Consider the following 21,483-nt stretch of genomic DNA (forward strand, 5'->3'; position numbering starts at 1 on the left):
GACAATTTCTCCTGGAGGAAAATGTTCCAATTAATAGGGTTTCTAGATTACAGAATTTTAATAATCAAGTTTTCATGTATAAAAAGAAAGAAATCAGTATGCTGTTTATAGTACTTTAGCCCAGAAAAGCAAGTTATGTATGCATATACATATATATTAACAGCTTTTTTACAATAAGGATTTGATTTAGCAAATGAGTTAGCAAATTACATATTTTGTATTAGACTGTACTGACATAAAATCTATTCTCTTTAAATAGAAAAGGTATTTTCCTGATAAATCATGCATCACTATGCTGCCCACAGTTAAGTACAGATACTCAAGCCTTAAGTACATTGTACATTCTCTTACGAAGTCAACCAGGAAAATTGGGTGATAGTCAAGCAGAATTTTCACATGCGCTTATGATATTTGAAATGTTCCATAAAAACAATATTTTTACCACAGTAAAACTTTTTTCAAGGAAACAGTAGCTGTGTTTCCAGTTAACAGTATAATTGTGGCACTGTTTAAAATTTTTGTTCAGTGGAAACGTAATCCACAGGGTTTTGTGTTTCCTATATGTATTTTAATAAAATTAAGTACATGTATATAGATAAAATATATGCTATGTGTAACATTTTAGCTATATATCACTATAACATTAGGATTGGATTAGGAAGTTCAAACTTCAGCATAAAACTATTTTGTTTTTAAAGCTGCTGAAAGAAAGACTGCAAGAAATACAGATAGGCCTAAAAATACACACATACCCTAAAATTCTGTATAAAAGATTTGTACCAATAGTTTCCATAAAACTACATTTTTATCTAGCCCTTCTACTTCTGGAAATTAATTTGCTTCAGGACTTAATGATAGCAATGACTAATAGGCTTGTATTTTGAGTCTCCACTCATTGGACAAATACTGAGGGTCTATTTGGTACCAGGCACTAATCCATGTGTCAGACCAAGAAGAAGACAAAAAACCCTATCCTCTGCCCTCACAGAGTTCACACATAGATTTGAAAGTGGTAAGGGCAACGGGGACAAGTAGGCTAAACGTGAAGAGTGCTGGGGCTGCGATTGTAATTAGGGGGGTCAGGAAGCCTCCCTGAACTGATGTCTGAGTAAAACTGGAAGTGAGGAAGCAAACCTTGCCGATCAGTATCTGAGAGGAAGCTGGGGGAAGAGGAATCAGCAAAAAGGATGAGCCCTACGCCTGACTGGACCACAGCTAATGCGCAATAGTCTAGAGGGGCCAAAAACGAGGAGAGCAGGAGAGAGGTAAGAGGTGGCGGTGCATCCTTGCCATGGAGATAAAGGCCTGCTCATAACGCAGAGTGTTGAGCAGCCTGGTAAAAGCAAAGCCGTGTGACACAGAGATCACCAACTGGGAGGCTGAGGAGTGTGGGCTTGATTCCTGGTTCTGCCACTTCCTACACAACCTTGGGCAAATTATCTAACTACCACTTCTGCATCCTCTTTTTCTCATTTCCAAAATGGGAATAATACCTTGTAGGTGTCTTAAGAGGATCAAATAAGGTAACTCTCAAGCCTCTGACACAATAGTATTTAATAGATAGAAGTTATTGTTATCATAACTCAACCCAAAAGGGGGCAGGGAGGATGGAATAGTTCCCAGTTGGACCAATCTTGAAATGCTTTGGGTACCAATATGTTGAAAAGTTAATGCTCAATATCCCATTTTAAAAAAGAGAAATTTCAGTGAGAATTTCTTGATTCAACTGTACATTTTTTCTCACACTGCCTATGAGCTAGTTTCTATCTCAGATTTATATGATGGTCATCTTTTCCCAATGCTAAGCAAAATTAAAGTTTCAAATCTTAGTTACTTTCTAATTTTTTAAAATTAATTTTATTTATTTATTTTTGGCTGTGTTGGGTCTTCGTTGCTGTGTGTGGGCTTTCTCTGGTTGTGGCGAGCAGGGGTTACTCTTCGTTGTGGTGTGCAGGCTTCTCATTGCGGTGGCTTCTCCTGTTGCAGAGCACAGGCTCTAGGCACGCAGGCTTCAGTAGTTGTGGCACGCGGGCTTTAGTAGTTGTGGCTCGTGGGCTCTAGAGCGCAGGCTCAGTAGTTGTGGCACACAGGCTTAAGTTGCTCTGCGGCATGTGGGATCTTCCCGGACCAGGGCTCGAACCCGTGTGCCCTGCGTTGGTAGGCGGGTTCTTAACCACTGCGCCACCAGAGAAGCCCAGTTATTTTCTAATTTTAAAATGTTAATTTCAACTACTTGCCTACCTAAGTGATAGCAGACAACCAAATGAGTGAACTAAGAAGCAAACCAAACGGTGAAAAACAGAAACATCGCCCATCTGCTGTTCAAAAACTTTTATTTTGTTGTTAACGTGTGGAAAACTTTCTATATCTAAAATCATCCCCTGTGTTTAGAGATACACTTAAATAAACAAAATGAACCTGAGCTTACAGGGCAAAAGTACTCCTATGTTTTCAGTTCCCTGTTAAATTGCAACCATGAAAAAAAAACAATGTGCATTTTGGTGTCCAAACCTTTTCTTATCCTAGACAACTTTCTCTCAGACTTGGTTCAGAAAAGAATAGGATGCTCTGCATTTATGAGCTCTAAGCTATCTTCACTTAGCTTTTCAGATTCTTTGTGGAATAAGATAAGATATAAACAAATAAATTGTTCAGACTGGCTTCGTGCCCTGCCAGGCTCAGAGGCACCTCCGCTGGCTGCTGCCCTCCACTTCCAGCACCTCTTCCATGTCACTATCTTAACTGGGCTTCAGATCCTGTTCTTAACTCTGACTTGCCTCTTTCATTCCCAAGCTAACCTGTAGAGATGCTTTTTCCAATCAGCCAGTCCATTTAGCACATATTGTGTGCCACCAGGTTCAGGCGTAAGGGATGCTCTTCCTCTTTTCTGTATTAATCCTGCCTCCTTCCATCTCTCCCTTGGCTAGATTTCTAGAGCACCTCGAAATCCCCTTCCCCGACTCCTAGGATGGGCTGGCCAGCACTTGCAGAGATGGGAGTGCAGTAAGCCCTCATCCGCAGGGAGCAGCCAAGGCTCAGATCATGTTGGGCCACAGGTTAAGATGAACAAGTCTCGAGTCAGAATCAGAGAGCCAAGAAGTCAGACCCTGGGAGCTAAGATCAGACAAAAGCAAATTACAGGGAAGAGGAGGAAATTAAACTTGAGCAGTTGTCTCCCACACTCATTCTTCTTTGAAGCATACCTTTCTAGACGGTTGGCTTGACTCAAATTGTGTTATTTATTATCTTGCTATGAAATGTGGTTTAATAAATATTTTACTGATAGCAGTATTATTTTTGAGATGTGGAAGCCATAATAAGGTTATATTTTCTGCTGGTAAAATTGTTCCTAGCTTGTATAATTTTATGTTGGAATTAAATACATCAGTAATTCATGGTTCTAAAGGGCATCATGGTTTTGAAATGTTTGGTCACCCTAACATGTTTGGAAAACCACTGTTGAGGAAAATAGTATAAAGGCAAAGGGCAAGCTAACTGAAAAAAGATTCCAACTCAATTCAGCAATGTTGTAAATGGTTACGACTTTAACTGTCTTATGTCTTTGAAGCTTTTATGTTAGCTTATTCTTTGTCAAATATATATATGTATGTGAAATATGTGTGTGTGTGTGCATGTTTGGTGAAGCATCATATACATTTCTAATTGCTGTTTGTAAGTCAGAATTAAATTATAAGTTACTATGGTTTTGTATTATAGTCGCTTCCTCTCATTTTCTATAATTATATGGACAGAAAGGTAATATTGTTAGAAAATTATACCCTATTCTAATGATGATATATAACCTTTAATTCTCATTTTTATGGAATAAATCATGACTAGAACAGGGTTATGGGTCCTATGAAAAGAACCTCAGTTCTTCATTTATTTTCTTGTTTGTTTTGTTTTTCAAAATCCAGGGGATGTCAATTTGTATTAAAAGTCAGTGTAAGCAGTGATCTTTTTTTTTTTTCTTTTTTTGCGGTACGCGGGCCTCTCACCGCCGCGGCCTCTCCCATTGCGGAGCACGGGCTCCGGACGCGCAGGCTCAGGGGCCATGGCTCACGCCCCCAGCCACTCCGTGGCATGTGGGATCTTCCCGGACCGGGGCACGAACCCGCGTCCCCTGCATCGGCAGGCGGACTGTCAACCACTGCGCCACCAGGGAAGCCCGCAGTGATCACTTTTTAACATATAGAAATATTGAATCAGTATCTTGGGCACACAGAACTAACATAGTGTTGTAGGTCAATTATGCGTCAAAAAAATACATCAAACAAACTAATAAAAGAAGGAAAAAAAGAACAGTCTAGTAAGTATGTCCACCCATTCCATAAGTAACTAGGAGTACTTTTATTCTTATGTCCAATTGTAAATCCAGACTTTGACATAAAATAGGAAAAGATAAAAGGGTGAACCTTCCTAAAGAATTTTACTGATCATTTTGTAGATCTAAGATTTATTGTTCTGTATTTTTAGGAAAAGTGTTACCTTGTTTACAAAATGTTTTTAAAATATTAATTTTCTTTTAAATAGTATCCTTATTCAAATCCATGATCTTAACAAATTCTTTAAAGAATGAATGCGATGAGAAAAGAGGTAATAATCACCAGAGAATATATTCAAATAAAATATTTGTCTTCAGTTTATACATTTTGTTCTAATAGAAATATTGATCAGATTTATGATTTAAGTATTTATGCCTCTTACTAAATATGTCTTTTAACTCTGGCATTGTTCAGAATACTCTCAAAGTAATTATCTCTAAAAAAAATAACTCTGTTTTATTTTATTTTTTGTAGGTGAGCTATAACTTGGCCTAAAATACATCAAGCTTGTGAATCCAGAGGACATTGCTTTGTTCTCAAGAATCTACAGCACCCAATCAAAATTTAGACATATTTAGCTATCAGACTAAGAGTTGCCCTGTTCCAAGTTCAGTTCATTCCCTGTAAACAAAAGAATATAACAATAATTATTGTTCCTGATTATTATAGATAGAGATAACAGTCAAAAATTTTAATAACAGGGCTTCCCTGGTGGCGCAGTGGTTGAGAGTCCGCCTGCCGATGCAGGGCACACGGGTTCGTGCCCCGGTCCGGGAAGATCCCACATGCCGCGGAGCAGCTGGGCCCGTGAGCCATGGCCGCTGAGCCTGCGCGTCCAGAGCCTGTGCTCCGCAACGGGAGAGGCCACAACAGTGAGAGGCCCGTGTACCGCAAAAAAAAAAAAAAAAAAAAAATTTTAATAACAGACACAGCACAGCAGCCATCAATCAGAAGGGATTGATTGGAGGGAGGTCCCAGAGCCCCTCCCTGTTTCTGCATCCTATACTCCACACCCCCATCCATCCCTCCAACCCCACCCCCCTGGCATTACTCTTTCAGTTGCTAGATCTTGGGGAGGTCATGGGGTGGTAGTAGGGGGATTGGGAACCAGAGTGGCTATTTAGTTTCCAGTATGGCATTATCTCAGCATTTTAATAACCGGTGTGGCTATACTGGCATCCTAGCTGAATGTGAACAGTGGACAGGTAGGTTTATACTCCAAAGTGTGCCATGAAGAGTATTAATGATGTAGCATTTCTTAAAAGAATGCTCCACTGTTACCTCCAGGAATTTCTTCTGTGCTGATAATGTTCCATTTTGCAAGTCTTGTTGCAGATGTATGGGCAGTAGTAACGACCACAGACATGCCTCTTGGCAGACCACAAAAGTAAGACAGACCCCAATTGCAGAGATGTTAAAATGTGAAAAAAGGTGCATCACAGAATCAATGAACTACACTTCAAGATATGTTTATTTCCTTTCTGCTTCCATCAATTCCCTCTCTTCCCCAACACCCTGAGCTTGCCAACTGTAGTTTTGTTGACCATTTCAGGATCAAACTACTGAGATTCACAGGAGATTACTTTATTTGCATTGTCTGTTTACATGGGGAGTTACGGGCTTGGATGGCCACAGGAGAAGAACTGTTAGTGCGCACTGAAAGGATGTTTTATTAATTCTAACCTTTCCCAGCCCAAGTAACCTTGTTGTGTGTCACAGAGAATGCCCTCTCTGTAAGGAGCTGGAATTGCTGGGAAAGCTTTGGGGACTTCTTGGTGCTGGTAGAATTTGGGCATTCTAGGGTATTCTAATCCTTGGAGATTTGGGGATATTACAAATTATATGTGATATTCTATATCCTGGAACAATTCATATTAGGAATATAAATATATATTTATATTAGGAATTCATATTAAGAACATATATATTTAGGGAGAAAAGCAAGAATGCAAACAATGCTTACTGGTTTAGGAAGAAAGCTTAGCAGCTTTACAATGGGTACATCAGCAATGTAAATAGAAAAGAGAAAGGCAGATTTACCTGATATAAACACACTGCTCTCCTCCTCAAATCTCCCTCCACTAACTAAGTAGCACCTATGAAAGGGCTTTGTAAACTGTTGAGCACTAGACAAATGTGTGCGCTGCCTCCACGGGGGGGAGGGATCACGAATCCTCATTTAATTTCTACCTGTGCCCAACTCTGAGCACTTTCTCTAAGCTTTCTCCTCATTTCTGATTTCAAAGAAAGGTTTAACAAGCAGGAATAGAAATAATAATGTGTTTGATACGATGTAGGAGATATTCAGAAATAATTGTGTTTATACTCCCTACAACTTAACTCATATTCTTTTGTAGAATTTATTTAATCTCTAAATCCTCTTCCTTCTCTGGAACTAGTGCTCCAGAAATAAAACTTCTTTTCTGTTCTCTTAATTAATTAAATTAATTCATCTCTTTTTACACATTTATTTTTCTCTTCTCCCTTCAGAGGCTCTAACCCTTTCCTTGACTAAAATTTTTTGGGTTACAGAAGTCCTTCCCTTGTTGGCATTTTATTTTGAAGTGCTTATTTCAATTCAACAAATATTCGAACGGTAGTATTGCTGGAGGGTCTGTGTTAGATGCTGCAGGGGGTAAAATAAATAAATGGCACAATCCCTGACAGCACCTGCCTTCAAAGGGCTTTGTTGCTAATAAGGAAAAATAAGAAAGCTGCACAAATAACTATAATGCAAGGTAGAGTACATCATACAGGTACAGGAAGAGATTACACTGTAGACTGGTGAGGATTTCCTCTCCAGAGTCCTGTGATCCTTGTTGCTTGCTTGCTTCTGTCAGTCATTACAAGTACACCTCAGAATTGTCTCTCTAAATGTTACAAAATTATTCTTTCCTGCAAATCTGTTGGTTTTCTATTACATTTCCCCCTCTATCTCCTAAATTCATGCTTAGACTCTGCAAAGATGCTTTAGGTTGTTTTTTTGTTGTTGTTATTTATTATTATTATTTTTTTAATCAAAACCAGCAGTGGTAAGAAACTGTAGCTTAACTATTGTTGTGTATCTGCTTTGAATGGCCTTGACCTTATGAGTTGACATTCCTGCCTTTGATTTCCATGTCCCTTCACTTGGTATACAACCCTTCTCTGCCCCCACTCTTGACCATGGCACATACCTGATGGCCTCAACAGTGGCACCCCATTATATTTGTCCTTTACCCACTTGTTTCTGTCTTGATATCTCTGGAAATCCAGACAGTAAAATTCCTCAAATCACATAGTTTTCTCAGTTTTACCCTGTTTTTCTTTTTCTCCTTCCAAAATCTCAAGTTGACCTTAATCCAGGCTTCTCCAAGAATAAAGTTCTTTTAATGTTTAGCCACACTTAGGGGGAAAAAAAGTAATAAAGTCTTCATAATTCTTGGGAAATTGTATTAGTGTGAAGAGATACTTCCCATGATGTTATACGTTTATGGGGAATCTGAGAAAAAAAACACATCCATACCTTTCTTGGTTGACTACCAAATGGACAGTTTTTACCCTTTTTCTTCACTAGCAGAACCCACATTTTGCTCAGGCTCCTCCTACTGGGCATATCCTTAAAAGGAAGCTGGAGTTGGATCTTGATCTCATTTCCCTTGACAAACCCAAGTTTAGATATGGACATGAGATGGAATACTGGCCAATCAGATGAAAAGGAACATCTTCTGGAGGGCTTCAGAAAGTTTTCTTTACGCAAAAATGAAGATGCTGTTTTCTTGCTTCTGGACTTTGTCACCTGCAAGGAGTGCTAGAAAACATGATTGCCACTTAGCATCCATAATAGGAGAATAATTGACTGGTTGGAGACCACAGAAAAGGGAGATGAACAACAGTCTCATCCCAGAGTCCTTGTGTTAACCAACCCATGGCTCTTCTACAACCAGACTTCTTGGGTGAGATTATAAATGTTCTTATTGTAGGCCACTATTACTTGGGTTTTCTGTTAATTGCAGTTAACTGCAGATTTTTGTTCATTACAGATATGAATTACTTCTGAAATACACAATTTTTTAAAAAAGCCCAAAACGGAAGTCAAGATTATATTGTCCTATAGGACATTAAGGAGTATTGTATCTAACCTAGCGACCTTATTTCAATAGTCTTTCTCCACTGCCTGTGAATCTCTTTCTCTGATTCTCCTGGAACCAACTTCACCATTTTGTTGATATCCTCATTAATGAGTTGAAGACATCTTTGACATGTCTTCATTCTATATTTTGAGTTACTATGTGACTTCTTGAAAATTGTACTTAAATAGTAACACTATGATTTAAATTTTTCTGAATTTTAAAGTGGTTTTTCACTTCAATTTAGTTCAACTCTTATTTACAGAATTCCTGTGTCTCTGGGGTAGGAGATGCAAAGGTAGAATATAGGCGTGAGAGGAGAGACTAAGAAGCATTGTAAGGTGTTTACAGTGATTTCCAGGCTTGCTTAGTAACCACTGGGTGCCCCAAGGATTGCTTTGGACCATACAAAACAGCCTTCCAGGAGCCTGTGTTCATTCAAGTGTCTGATGATATAACTAGAAAATCTTATAGGTGGTTATCAGACACAATTGACATCCTAAAAAGAAAAACTGTTAAGGCACCAAATCTTGCTGGATACAACCTATTTATCAATAATCAGTTATGATAATGGATTATTGAGGGCAGCACTCCTTCATAGTTCCTATGGGAAACAAGGGGTTTGAAGTTTTTACTTTGAAATGAACAAATGGAAAGGACTAAAAAAACTTTAGTTTGAGGACTGCCCCTCAAAATTCTGGCTACTTCAGTCTCAACAAATGTCATTAATAGGCCATACTGAAATCCATTTCAACATCACGGAGACTGTTACTAATCTGGAACTTTTCCCCCTTGAGCTTTTACTCTTGGATTGAATAATACTATATATTTTCAGAGCACTTTGCTATTTACAAAGACGTCATGCATTCTTTCATTAGGTGTATTAACATCCCAGTAAGTGGCAGGTGAGGTTCAGAATCAGGATTTTGAATACCTAGATCTTGGATTGCCGCAACTAGGAAAGCTGAATTGTAGTGTTGGCTCTTTCCTGGAAACATTCTAACAGCTATGGGCAAGGTAAATTAAAAGCCCTCGACGCGAGTCCTGAATCCCGGTTCCACCATCTCCTTGTTGCTTAGTCACTTTGTGACTTAGTTTCTTTGCTCATTAAATAAGCTGACCAGTCGAAGCCCTGCCTTTCTAGGTATTAAATAAAATAATCAAGGGGATGGACTTAGCACGGAGCTCAGCACAACCCAGCACTGCTCAAAACACAGCAGTTAATCAATACTGGGTTGCCATTCTCCCTTCCCGGGAGCCCCAAGATGTCCAGTGTGCCAGGGCGTCAGAGGGCAGCGGAGGAGGCCATCGAGTGGCTCATGCCGGTCGAGGGCACGCTCCTCCCCTCCAGAAGGCTGCTCCACTCGGCTCTCACTCCGCCCACAGAGGGCCGGGGCGGGGACGCCGTTCCCCTGGAAACGGGACGCGGCGGCTCAAGACTCGCCAGAGCCCTGGCGCGTTGCGCTCGCATTGCGCGCAGACGCCGGCTGCCAAGTGGGAGCAGGTGTGGGACTAGCGGCCGCGCTCCCGGTGATCGCTGGAGGAGGTGGGCGCCTCTCGGAGCGCGAGTGTGGAGGTGGCCTCGCCTACCCGGAGCTGGGCAGGGGCGCGCGCGTGGAGCCGGCCAGCCCCGCGTCCCCTCAGACGTGCTGATGGCAGCCCAGGTGGCAGCCCGGGAGGCGGGAGGCTTCCGGGAAGTCCCGACCCTTCGCCTAACCCCGGGCGCCGGCCCGGAGGCGGCGGGCCTAGTGGAGTATGAAGAGGAGGACGAAGACGAGGAGGTGGCGGCGGCCAGGAGAGCGCGGAGTTTCGCCCAGGACGCGCGGGTGCGCTTCGTCGGCGGCCGTCTGGAGCAGATGCTGGGGCTCCCGGAGGAGAAATGGAGCCAGCATTTGGAGAGCGAGGACAAGCGGCAGGTCCTGGGGGAGTTTCTGGAGAGCCCCAGCCCCGCCTGCCTTGTGTTCAGCGTCGACGCCTTGGAGCGGCTCGCGGCGTCCCAACAGGTAAGGGGCGACGGGCGAGGGAACCAGGTCACGCCTCCCGCCCAGCCTGACGGACACTTGAGCGGGACAGGCCAGTTGTGCTTCCTTGGGTTCTCTCGGGGCACACATGAGGGCGCTTTAAAAAACTTCAATCAAGTGCCTGCCGAGAGTCCGCAGGGTCCCCCACGTGTGCCCACTCTGCTGTTAAGTGGTTGTTGGTTAGTTTTCTAGAAGGTCAGCCTTTGGGCCTGCTTCACCCGGATAAAGCAGGAAAAGCAGCGCGTCCTTCAGCTGCCTGGGCGTGAGGCGCGAGGTGAGTTCTCTTTGCCAGATAACTTTCCTTTAAATCGCTCTTGTGTCACTCCGGAGCCAAATGTGGTGTTTGGCGGAGCCCAAATAACTTGTCATGGCTCAGTCTGCCTGTCTAGCACACTTCATCCCAACGAATAATACTTAGGACTCCTTTTAAAAAAGAATTGCCCGGAAATCTGCGCTCAGGACAGTTCTCTCTCCCTCTCCCTCCCCACTCCCTTTTCTCTTCCTTTTTTTTTTTTTGTTTTTTTCCTTTTACCTTTTTAAATCTAGACTTCTTGTACACTTGAGGGTTAACGTATCACCTACGATCACGGCATTTATACTTAAAGAGTTTGCGAAGACTTTGGAGCAAGATTTACAATTTTGAGATGCCTCACTGTCAGTGTTGTAAAGTGATGCCATCATCACTAGATGTGGTCGTAATAATGGCGGGGAAATAGGGACCCAAAGAAAGAGAGTAACTGGAGTTAGCCTTAGGGTTTTGTGAGTTCTGAATTGTTTTTGTTTTGCTACTGTCCTAATTTTAAAAGTTTGTCAGTGGAGTGGACAAGAACAGTTTAGTATCACTTAAACAGTCATGATATCTGAAGAAATGACTTGATAGTTATGGAAATGTTAGAATATCTGATTAAACACTGCTTTGAGTATAGAAATACAATTTAACCTCTTGGTCTTTATCTCGGTTTGGCCTACTTCTGAACAAGAAAATGTTACACAAAAGAATAACCTTTGCTAAGATGGAAACATTCTAATTTCTTCCTGTATTTGTTTAATTATGAGACTTTATGGTATATGATGATCCTAATTGACATGCTTTTGAAAGGACATTCCACACCAATAATACTGTGAAATTAACATTATAAAAGAACAAAGAAAATTGTATAAACTTTGCAGAAGAGCAGTGGAGCAATCTTATTTATAAAGGTAGGTAAGATGCCAGGTTTTGTTTCGTATGCTAGCAATCTACTTACAAGTTAGATACAGCAAATCCTGCTTGTTAACATGGAAGCTACATTGTGGACTTAAAATAATTATGTTACTCTTGTTTCAGATTCCAAGAGATGCAAAACATAAACTTGTTTATATTGCCAAGAAGAGTACTGAAAACATTGGAGTAAATGATTTCTCTCAAACAGTTTTATTTGGAGAGTTACCTGCCTCATCCCTTGGACATGTAACTGCTTTCCTAGACGAGGTACTGGTCTATCCTTAATATTTTAATCTTTCATTTATCTTTATGACACTTGGAATTATTCAGGACAACTGTGGCTATTAAAAAGAGAATTTTTAGAAGCCAGTCATCTCATTAGCCAGGTGGACGGAAAATGATAGTATTTAGACTGTTCCTGAAATGAGCTGTTATTGATGCTAATGTTCAACAGGTGGTTAATTTGCAGGATCCTCCTTTTCCTCTCTTTCTAAATAATGGAAGGAAATTAAAAAGCAGCTTGAATTGAATAGGCTCCTGTACTTAGCTATTGGTATTAAACTTCATGTTCAGAGTAGAGACAAATTTACCCTTTGGAAAGGGGTATTATCAGTTTTTCAGATTCCTGTTAGTTTCTAAGTGCACTCATGTTAGATAATGGGAAAGGGTAATGGAAATAATGTATTAGGAATGACTGCCTTAAAATTCCTCTTTCTCTCCCCTTAAGTCAGAGAAATGCTCTCTAAACCTGTGTTACTGGCACTCTAATGTGCATTAGAACCACCTAGAGATTTTGTTAAAGACAAACTGATAAATTAGGTTTGGAGTAGGGCTGAAATTCTAGATTTCTAACCTGGTGCTGATGCTGTTTGTTCATGAACCAGCTTTGAGGAGCAACGTGCCAAATAACTAGGTTTGAAAGAACCAGAGCAGTGGTTCTCAAACTTTGCTGAACATTTGGACCACCTGGGGAACTAACATGCCTCGGCCCAGGTCACACCTCTTACCAATTAAATTAGAATGTCTGGGGGTGGGTGGGAGCCAGGCTGCAGTAGTTGTTAAAGATCTCCAGGTGACTCTAATGCACCCCAAACTCTGGGAAACACTGGGTTAGTATCGCTAAACCAGATTTCAGTAGCCAAAGCAGTCTTGCCAACGCCAATATTTAACATAGGAATAATTGCCAACATACTTTTTACTAATGATTTGTCAGTCTCCATCTTTCACACCTCTTCTCCTTCCTGAGTCTCTTCTGCTGTCTTCTTGAAAGGAGGTGTTTTCTTGCGATCTCTGGGCTAACTAAAGCTTCTGTCCCCCAACTTCAGTTCTACCTTGGTTTCACTCCTCTTCTGTTGAATTTACATGGTTTTAGTTGATTTCATGGAGTTAACTAGGAAGAGAGTTTTCTATCTTCAGCACTTGAGACAGTTTTCGGTATGTAGCAGGTGTTCAAGAGATTTTTATTGAACTGAATCTGATGACAGGATTTCACATGGTATGTGAATGACCTTTGGTCCTGTGAATCCAGGCTGCCATCAGCTGGCCTTGGAAGGGCAAGGCAGCACTCTTCATTGGAATTCTCACTCTGTCTGTGTACGGTGACAGAAGATACAAAACCTTTCCCAATTCATCGGAATTTACCTCAATACCAGGGTCTTCACAGCCCTCTGAAAAGTTTAAGTGAAAGAGAGTAAGCTGTCCCTGAGCACATCTATAGAAGGCACAGAACATTCAGAACCTCACGGGTTTAACAGGTTTGGAAGATTCTCATTTATTTAATTATGCTTGAGGATATGAGCATTGGGAGGAAAAAAGTGAGGACATCACGCTCAAGATGTCACTTGGGTTTCTTTATGGACAAGGCTTAAATTCAGAATGAAGGGGCCCTAAGGCAAGACTATAGATTTTTAGATAAAAAAAATGTTCAAGGCTTGTCTTTGCTTAGTATCCACAGTGGCTCACATAATTGGCTAATTAACTGTGGCTTACGATGTTTGAAGGACTCCCAAACTTTTCTCTCCAGGCAAGATCTCTCTTCCAAATTCCAAAAAGCTCCATATGCCTTCCTGACATTCCACTTCGTGTGCAATAGACATTTCATACTTAACATTCCAAGTTGAGCTGATGTTCCCCACCCTGTGCTGTTTGGAATTATTCCCAGAATAATGGATGTGAACTCCATCCTTCCAGATGCCCAAACCAGAAAAACCTCCTATTCAGCCCTGACTCTTGGCTTTGTCTCACACTTTATATCCATTTTGTCAGGAAATCTTGCAAGTTCTGCCTTCAAACATACCCAGAATCAGTTCCCCTCTCCCCTCCATTGCTACCACCCTGGTCCAGCTCACCATTATCTCTCACCTGTGTTAATACATCAGCCTCTTAATTGGTTTTTCTGCTCCTATATGACTCCCATCTAGAACCTATTCCCAACACAGCAGCTAGAGTGATCCTTGTTGAAACACGAGAAAACATGTCACTTTCTGCTCAGACCCTGCACTGGTTCTCCTTTTACTCAGAGTAAGGGCCCAAGAGCTTATAGCAGTCTAGACTTTGCATTGTTTCTCGCTGTGGATCAACAGTATCAGCATTAGCTGGAAGCTTGTTAAAACTGTAGAATCTCAGGCCCCGCCCCAGAGCCGCTAAATCAGGACCAAGAAGCACAGGTGATTCTTAGGATTGTTAAAGGATGAAAGCATGGGTTCGAATTCTCTGTGACCTCCCCATGACCTCTCAACTCATCTCAGTTGCTAACTCATGGCTTCCTTGCATTTCCTTAATTGTCTCAGGCACACAGGTGCCCCAGGGCCTTTGCTCTTGCCATTTATTCATCTTCCCCAGAATCCACTCAGCCAACCCCTTCATGTCTTGCAAGTCTTTTTTGCTCAAATATCTATTTTCCGTGAAGCCACCCTCTAGGTAAGCAGGGATCTTTGAAGGTCAGGGACTTAGGGTCAGGCAAGTGAGATACCCACTTCAAGAACAAAACTTCCAGAGAGGTGGAGAGAAACAAAAACAACCCAGTAATCAAGAGGAGTAATAATTTAAGGCAGTATTATTATTACTATTTTGGCTGTGCCACGCAGCTTACAGAATCTTAGTTCCCCAATCAGGTATTAAATCTGGGCCCTCTTCAGTGAAAACACAGAGTCCTAGCTACTGGACCCACCGGGGAATTCCCAAACGCAGTATTTTAAAAAATAAAAACTAATGCAGAAAAAAATCAGCACTTGAAGTAAAAGTAGGATCACTAATAGTGCCATGCCAAGTCATGTTAGAGGCTGAGGCAAAAGGTCAGTAATACTCATCCTGTCTTTACTCAAAAATGTTGATACTTTATTCATCATTTTTGGATTAGCTTTTACTTTAAAAATATTATTCATCTCAATTATTGAGGTTTGTTGGGTTTTATTTTTGATGCCCTCTTATGCTCCAAAGTGAGTGCCTTACTTGCCTTACAGTAGTCCCAGCTCTTAATCTTCGTTGCTCACTGATGAGTCCCAAACACGCAAGACTCTGCCTGACACATAGTACGATCTAAGTAAGTACTTGTTAAACGAATGAAGGTTAAATAAGGGCTAAGGATAGCCTGTTCTTATAAGAGACAAAACACTGAAGCTGCAAGATATTTCGTTAGAGAAAAAGCATTTGGTGTACGATCTCTGCTATCTCCATTTGAATTTTTTGGACCTTTATATGAAAAGGACACTTTGTGGGAAATTGTATGCTAACTAAGCCCATAGTTGTCGTTTGTTCATTTAATCAGAACTTAATGAATATCTGCTTGGTGCCAGTGACTGAACACACCTGGCAATTAGGACGATCCTGCCGTCGGAAAGCATGCCGTGTGAGCCAACGGTGATATGATGTGGTGGACGTAGTGGTTTTAGCAGGATGCTGTGGCACCTGCAGGGTTGGCAGGGAAGGTGGGGAGTCTCAGATAGGATGATTGTAGGTCTTGGTTTGCTTGGGGGCGGTTCCACTTTCCTCCTGTTACAGATCAGTTAACATCTGCTCATTTTTATTGCTTGTTTTTATTCTCTAAAGCATCCTCAGTTGTATGGTAAGTTACTTGGTCCCCATAGTGTCGAAGGACAGGAGCAATAGCTAGATGTAGGTGAGGGAAGAAGGGAGAAGCAGTGCAAAGGCACAGAGGTGAGGAAATGCAGATTGCATTTTTATTTTTTTATTTTTTATTTATTTATTTATTATTATTTTTTTTTGCGGTACGCGGGCCTCTCACTGTTGTGGCCTCTCCCGTTGCGGAGCACAGGCTCCGGACGCGCAGGCTCAGCGGCCATGGCTCACGGGCCCAGCCGCTCCGCGGCATGTGGGATCTTTCCGGACCGGAGCACGAACCTGTGTCCCCTGCGTCTGCAGGCAGACTCTCAACCACTGCGCCACCAGGGAAGCCCCAGATTGCATTTTTAAAAATGGACTGCATTAATACGTTTAGATTGGGGAAGAAGAGCTGGAGGGTGGTGAGAAACAAAGCTGGAGAGGCTGATTAGAAAATTAACACCCATGTAACTTTTTCATCCAATGGTTGCCACCAAAGCCGGTTGTCAAACTCATATCCGTGTGTTTACTGGAAGATGGTAGCAGTAAGGCATGTTCTGTGAAGGTTTTTATCAGGACAGGCTTCAGTGGAAAGTTTTGAAATCAAATGGTCATTTATGACTTGCATTCCAAGCTAAACACTTCTGTCTTTCTGGGTACTTTGTATATGAAGAAGAAAAACATTTAATGCAAGGATTGGTGAATTGGTGACTCAATCAAGGAGCGAGGAGGGACTGTGTTATTGAGGTAGTGATTGGAATGAAAAGGATTGAGGTAGTTTTCCAGTGCTATGGTTCTTAACTGGGGTAGAATAAAGAAGGGATGGACCAAGTGTTTGAAAGGAATATGGGGAAGGTCATTTGACTATCTTTTCTCGTTTAATGACCTAATATGCTCTCACTTGTATTCAGTGTTGTATAGTCTTTGAAGTTTGACTCAGATATACAGTGATTAACAGTAATTTATGCTGAGAAGCTGAGACCTCCCAAACTTCTCTTTCCAGCCTTGATCTCTCTCCTGAACTCCAAGCTTAGACTTCCACTGCCCTTACGGACATGGCACTTGCTGTGTAATAGACATCTCAAATCCAGCTTCTCCGAAATTTTACTCCCGATCTGCTGCTCAACATTATTATGTGTCCCTATACATTATTATTTCTAACTCTATTATATAATTAGCAAAAGTATTAAAAATGTCATGTAGTTATTTCCTTAAGTATTATGTTGACCCAAATCTTGAAAGAAACAATAATTGTAAATGCTTATGAAGCCAGAATGAAAGTTATGATTTGGTTTTTGTAGTTAGTGTCTGGGGCCCATTCCTAGACATTTCCGTTTAAGAAGTCTGGCAGAGGACCAGGCTCCTGTACTTTGAAAGTGTTTGTCTCGTAGTAGTCTCTACTGATTTAAGAAGCACTGTAAAAAGAAACACTTTTTAAAGAGTGTTTTAAAAAGAGATAAAAGAAAGGTGAGTAAAGAGATTTAAAAAGAGATAAAAGAAAGGTGAGTAAAGAGAACTCTAGCAAAGGCACCATGGCTCTTTTATCTGTACTGGTATATCCCCTAGTAAACATGTCCAAATTATTTTGGTTTAGAGAAAGTTCACGGATTTTTCTTGTAAGTCATAAAACCTAGACCAAAAAATTTACAGCTGAAGACAAAACCCCAGGTTAATTGAATTACTTTGTAATACAGCTTGTTGATAACAAGATTTATTGTCATTAAAGAGCACATCCCAGGTCAATTTGTTCTAAATGATGTTCATGGAGTTAATCTTGTTGCTCGTCTAATTGCTCCACAAAGCATGGGGCTCAGAATTTCCTAACAATTTTATCTACAGCTTGTGACACAAATATTTAATTTTAAAAGAAGTTGGCCTCGTCACAGAACAGTAAATAGAGTGAAGGTTTGAAACAGTATCCAGTAAATTAGAAATGTTGAAGAACCAGAATTATCCTCAACCCTGACTTTTAGAAAAAGCTGTTGCTATTGGAAATTTAATCTAGAAAGCAGTTTTTCAGTGGATCAGTGCATGTTCAGCCCAGTAAGACTAAACTGTTCAGTGTGGTTTCCAAAGCTCTTTATGAACCTTCCCAGCATTTCTCACAGCCCCGCCTCTTAGGGGTGCTGGCTCTAGTTTCAGGCAGACCAGACTGGAACTTTCTCAGAACCCTACGCCTGCAGCCCTCAGTGATTTTGCATCAGTGTTCAGTTTTCAGCCTGCCCTGCGTCGTTCATCTTAAAGATTTAAACCAAGTAGCAAGTTTCCTGGCAAGTCTTCCCTAATAACCCTCCTGGCCAGAGATGGGTGTTTCTCCTGTGTTTCCACATGACACAAAAACGTGCCTTTCATGGCAGTTCTGATATCGAGGTACCTAACCCATGGAGCTCATAGAAGACACGCTAGTTCTTTTCTTTTTTAAAATTTATTTTTATTCAAGTATAGTTGATTTACAATGTTGTGTTAATTTCTACTGTACAGCAATGTGATTCAGTTATATATATATATATTTTCATATTCGTTTCCATTATGGTTTATCACAGAATGTTGAATATAGTTCCCTGTGCTATACAGTAGGACCTTGTTGTTTATCCATCCAATATATAATAGTTTGCATCTGCTAACCCCAAACTCCCAGTCCATTCCTCCCCTACACTCCTCCCCTTTGGCAACCACAAGTCTGTTCTCAATGTCTGTGAGTCTGTTTCTGTTTCATAGATAAGTTCATTTGTGTTACATTTTGGATTCCACATATAAGTGATACCATATAGTATGTCTTTCTGATTTACTTCTCTTAGTATGATAATCTCTACGTCCATCCATGTTGCTGCAAATGGCATCATTTCATTCTTTTTTTATAGCTGAGTAGTATTCCATGATATATATATACCACATCTTTTCTTTTTTTTAACATCTTTATTGGAGTATAATTGCTTTACAATGGTATGTTAGTTTCTGCTTTATAACAAAGTGAATCCGTTGTACATATACATATGTCCCCATATCTCTTCCCTCTTGTGTCTCCCTCCCTCCCACCCTCCCTATCCCACCCCTCTAGGTGGTCACAAAGCACCTAGCTGATCTCACTGTGCTATGAGGCTGCTTCCCACTAGCTATCTATTTTATGTTTGGTAGTATATATATGTCCATGCCACTCTCTCACTTTGTCCCAGCTTACCCTTCCCCCTCCCCGTATCCTCAAGTCCATTCTCTAGTAGGTCTGTGTCTTTATTCCCATCTTGCCCCTAGGTTCTTCATGACCATTTAGTTTTTTAGATTCCATATATATGTGTTAGCATACAGTATTTTTTTTTTTTCTCTCTCTGACTTACTTCACTCTGTATGACAGACTCTAGGTCCATCCACCTCATTACAAATAACTCAATTTCATTTCTTTTTATGGCTGAGTAATATTCCATTGTATATATGTGCCACATCTTCTTTATCCATTCATCTGTCAGTGGACACTTAGGTTGCTTCCATGTCCTGGCTATTGTAAATAGAGCTGCAATGAACATTTTGGTACATGAGTCTTTTTGAATTATGGTATTCTCAGGGTATATGCCCAGTAGTGGGATTACTGGGTCATATGGTAGTTCTCTTTTTAGTTTTTTAAGGAACCTCCATACAGTCCTCCATAGTGGCTGTATCAATTTACATTCCCACCAACAGTGCAAGAGGGTTCCCTTCTCTCCACACCCTCTCCAGCATTTAATGTTTGTAGATTTTTTGATGACGGGTTCTGACTGGTGTGAGATGATATCTCATTGAAGTTTTGATTTGCATTTCTCCAATGATTAATGATGTTGAGCATTCTTTCATGTGTTTGTTGGCAATCTGTATATCTTCTTTGGAGAAATGTCTGTTTAGGTCTTCTGCCCGTTTTTGGATTGGGTTGTTTGTTTTTTTGATATTGAGCTGCATGAGCTGTTTGTAAATTTTGGAGATTAATCTTTTGTCAGTTGCTTCATTTGCAAATATTTTCTCCCATTCTCAGGGTTGTCTTTTTGTCTTGTTTATGGTTTCCTTTGCCGTGCAAAAGCTTTGAAGTTTCATTAGGTCCCATTTGTTTATTTTTATTTCCATTTCTCTAGGAGGTGGGTCAAAAAGGATCTTGTGGTGATTTATGTCATAGTGTTCTGCCTATGTTTTCCTCTAAGAGTTTGATAGTTTCTGGCCTTACATTTAGGTCTTTAATCCATTTTGAGTTTATTTTTGTATATGGTGTTAGGGAGTGTTCTAATCTCATACTTTTACATGTACCTGTCCAGTTTTCCCAGCACCACTTATTGAAGAGGCTGTCTTTTCTCCACTGTATATTCTTGCCTCCTTTACCGAAGATAAGGTGACCATATGTGTGTGGGTTTATCACTGGGCTTTCTATCCTGTTCCATTGATCTGTGTTTCTGTTTTTTTGTGCCAGTACCATACTGTCTTGATTACTGTAGCTTTGTAGTGTAGTCTGAAGTCAGGGAGCCTGATTCCTCCAGCTCCATTTTTCGTTCTCAAGATTGCTTTGGCTATTCGTGGTCTTGTGTTTCCAAACAAATTGTGAATTTTTTTGTTCTACTTCTGTGAAAAATGCCAGTGGTAGTTTGACAGGGATTGCATTGAATCTGTAGATTGCTTTGGGTAGTAGAGTCATTTTCACAATGTTGATTCTTCCAATCCAAGAACATGGTATATCTCTCCATCTATTTGTATCATCTTTAATTTCTTTCATCAGTGTCTTATAATTTTCTGCATATAGGCCTTTTGTCTCTTTAGGTGGGTTTATTCCTAGTTATTGTATTACTTTTGTTGCAGTGGTAAATGGGAGTGTTTTCTTAATTTCACTTTCAGATTTTTCATCATTAGTGTATAGGAATGCAAGAGATTTCTGTGCGTTAAATTTGTATATTGCTACTGTACCAAATTCACTGATTAGCTCTAGTAGTTTTCTGGTAGCATCTTTAGGATTCTCTGTGTATAGTATCATGTCATCTGCAAACAGTGACAGCTTTACTTTTTCTTTTCTGATTTGGATTCCTTTTATATCTTTTTCTTCTCTGATTGCTGTGGCTTAAAACTTCCAAAACTATGTTGAATAAGAGTGGTGAGAGTGGGCAACCTTGTCTTGTTCCTGATCTGAGTGGAAATGGTTTCACTTTTTCACCATTGAGGACAATGTTGGCTGTGGGTTTTTCATATATGGCCTTTATTATATTGAGGAAAGTTCCCTCTATGCCTACTTTCTGGAGGGTTTTTATCCTAAATGGGTGTGGAATTTTGTCGAAAGCTTTCTCTGCATCTATTGAGATGATCATATGGTTTTTCTCCTTCAATTTGTTGATATGGTTTATCACATTGATTGATTTGCATATATTGAAGACTCCTTGCATTCCTGGGATAAACCCCACTTGATCATGGTGTATGATCCTTATAATGTGCTGTTGGATTCTGTTTACTCGTATTTTGTTGAGGATTTTTGCATCTATGTTCATCAATATTATTGGCCTGTGGTTTTCTTTTTTTGTGACATCTTTGGTCTTTGTATCAGGGTGATGTTGGCCTCGCAGAATGAGTTTGGGAGTGTTCCTCCCTCTGCTATATTTGGAAGAGTTTGCGAAAGATAGTTGTTAGCTCTTCTCTAAATGTTTGATAGAATTCGCCTGTGAAGCCATCTGGTCCTTGGCTTTTGTTTGTTGGAAGATTTTCAATCGCAGTTTCAATTTCAGTGCTTGTGATTGGTCTGTTCATATTTTCTATTTCTTCCTGGTTCAGTC

General features: G+C 40.6%; 1 protein-coding gene across 1 annotated transcript in view; it reads left to right on the plus strand.

Moving 5' to 3' along the window:
- Nucleotides 1–10,086: 10,086 nt before the first annotated feature.
- DNAH11 (dynein axonemal heavy chain 11) overlaps nucleotides 10,087–21,483 on the plus strand; it is a gene marked incomplete at both ends in the record, with an annotated part of 314,762 nt that continues 303,365 nt past the window's right edge. The window contains 2 exons of the mRNA XM_082661925.1: nucleotides 10,087–10,437; nucleotides 11,783–11,926. Coding sequence (XP_082518051.1) covers nucleotides 10,087–10,437; nucleotides 11,783–11,926 — 495 coding nt within the window. The remainder of the gene's footprint in view (nucleotides 10,438–11,782; nucleotides 11,927–21,483) is intronic.

This window comes from Grampus griseus (assembly GCF_964374135.1).
Source record: "Grampus griseus genome assembly, chromosome: 9".
Taxonomy (NCBI): domain Eukaryota; kingdom Metazoa; phylum Chordata; class Mammalia; order Artiodactyla; family Delphinidae; genus Grampus; species Grampus griseus.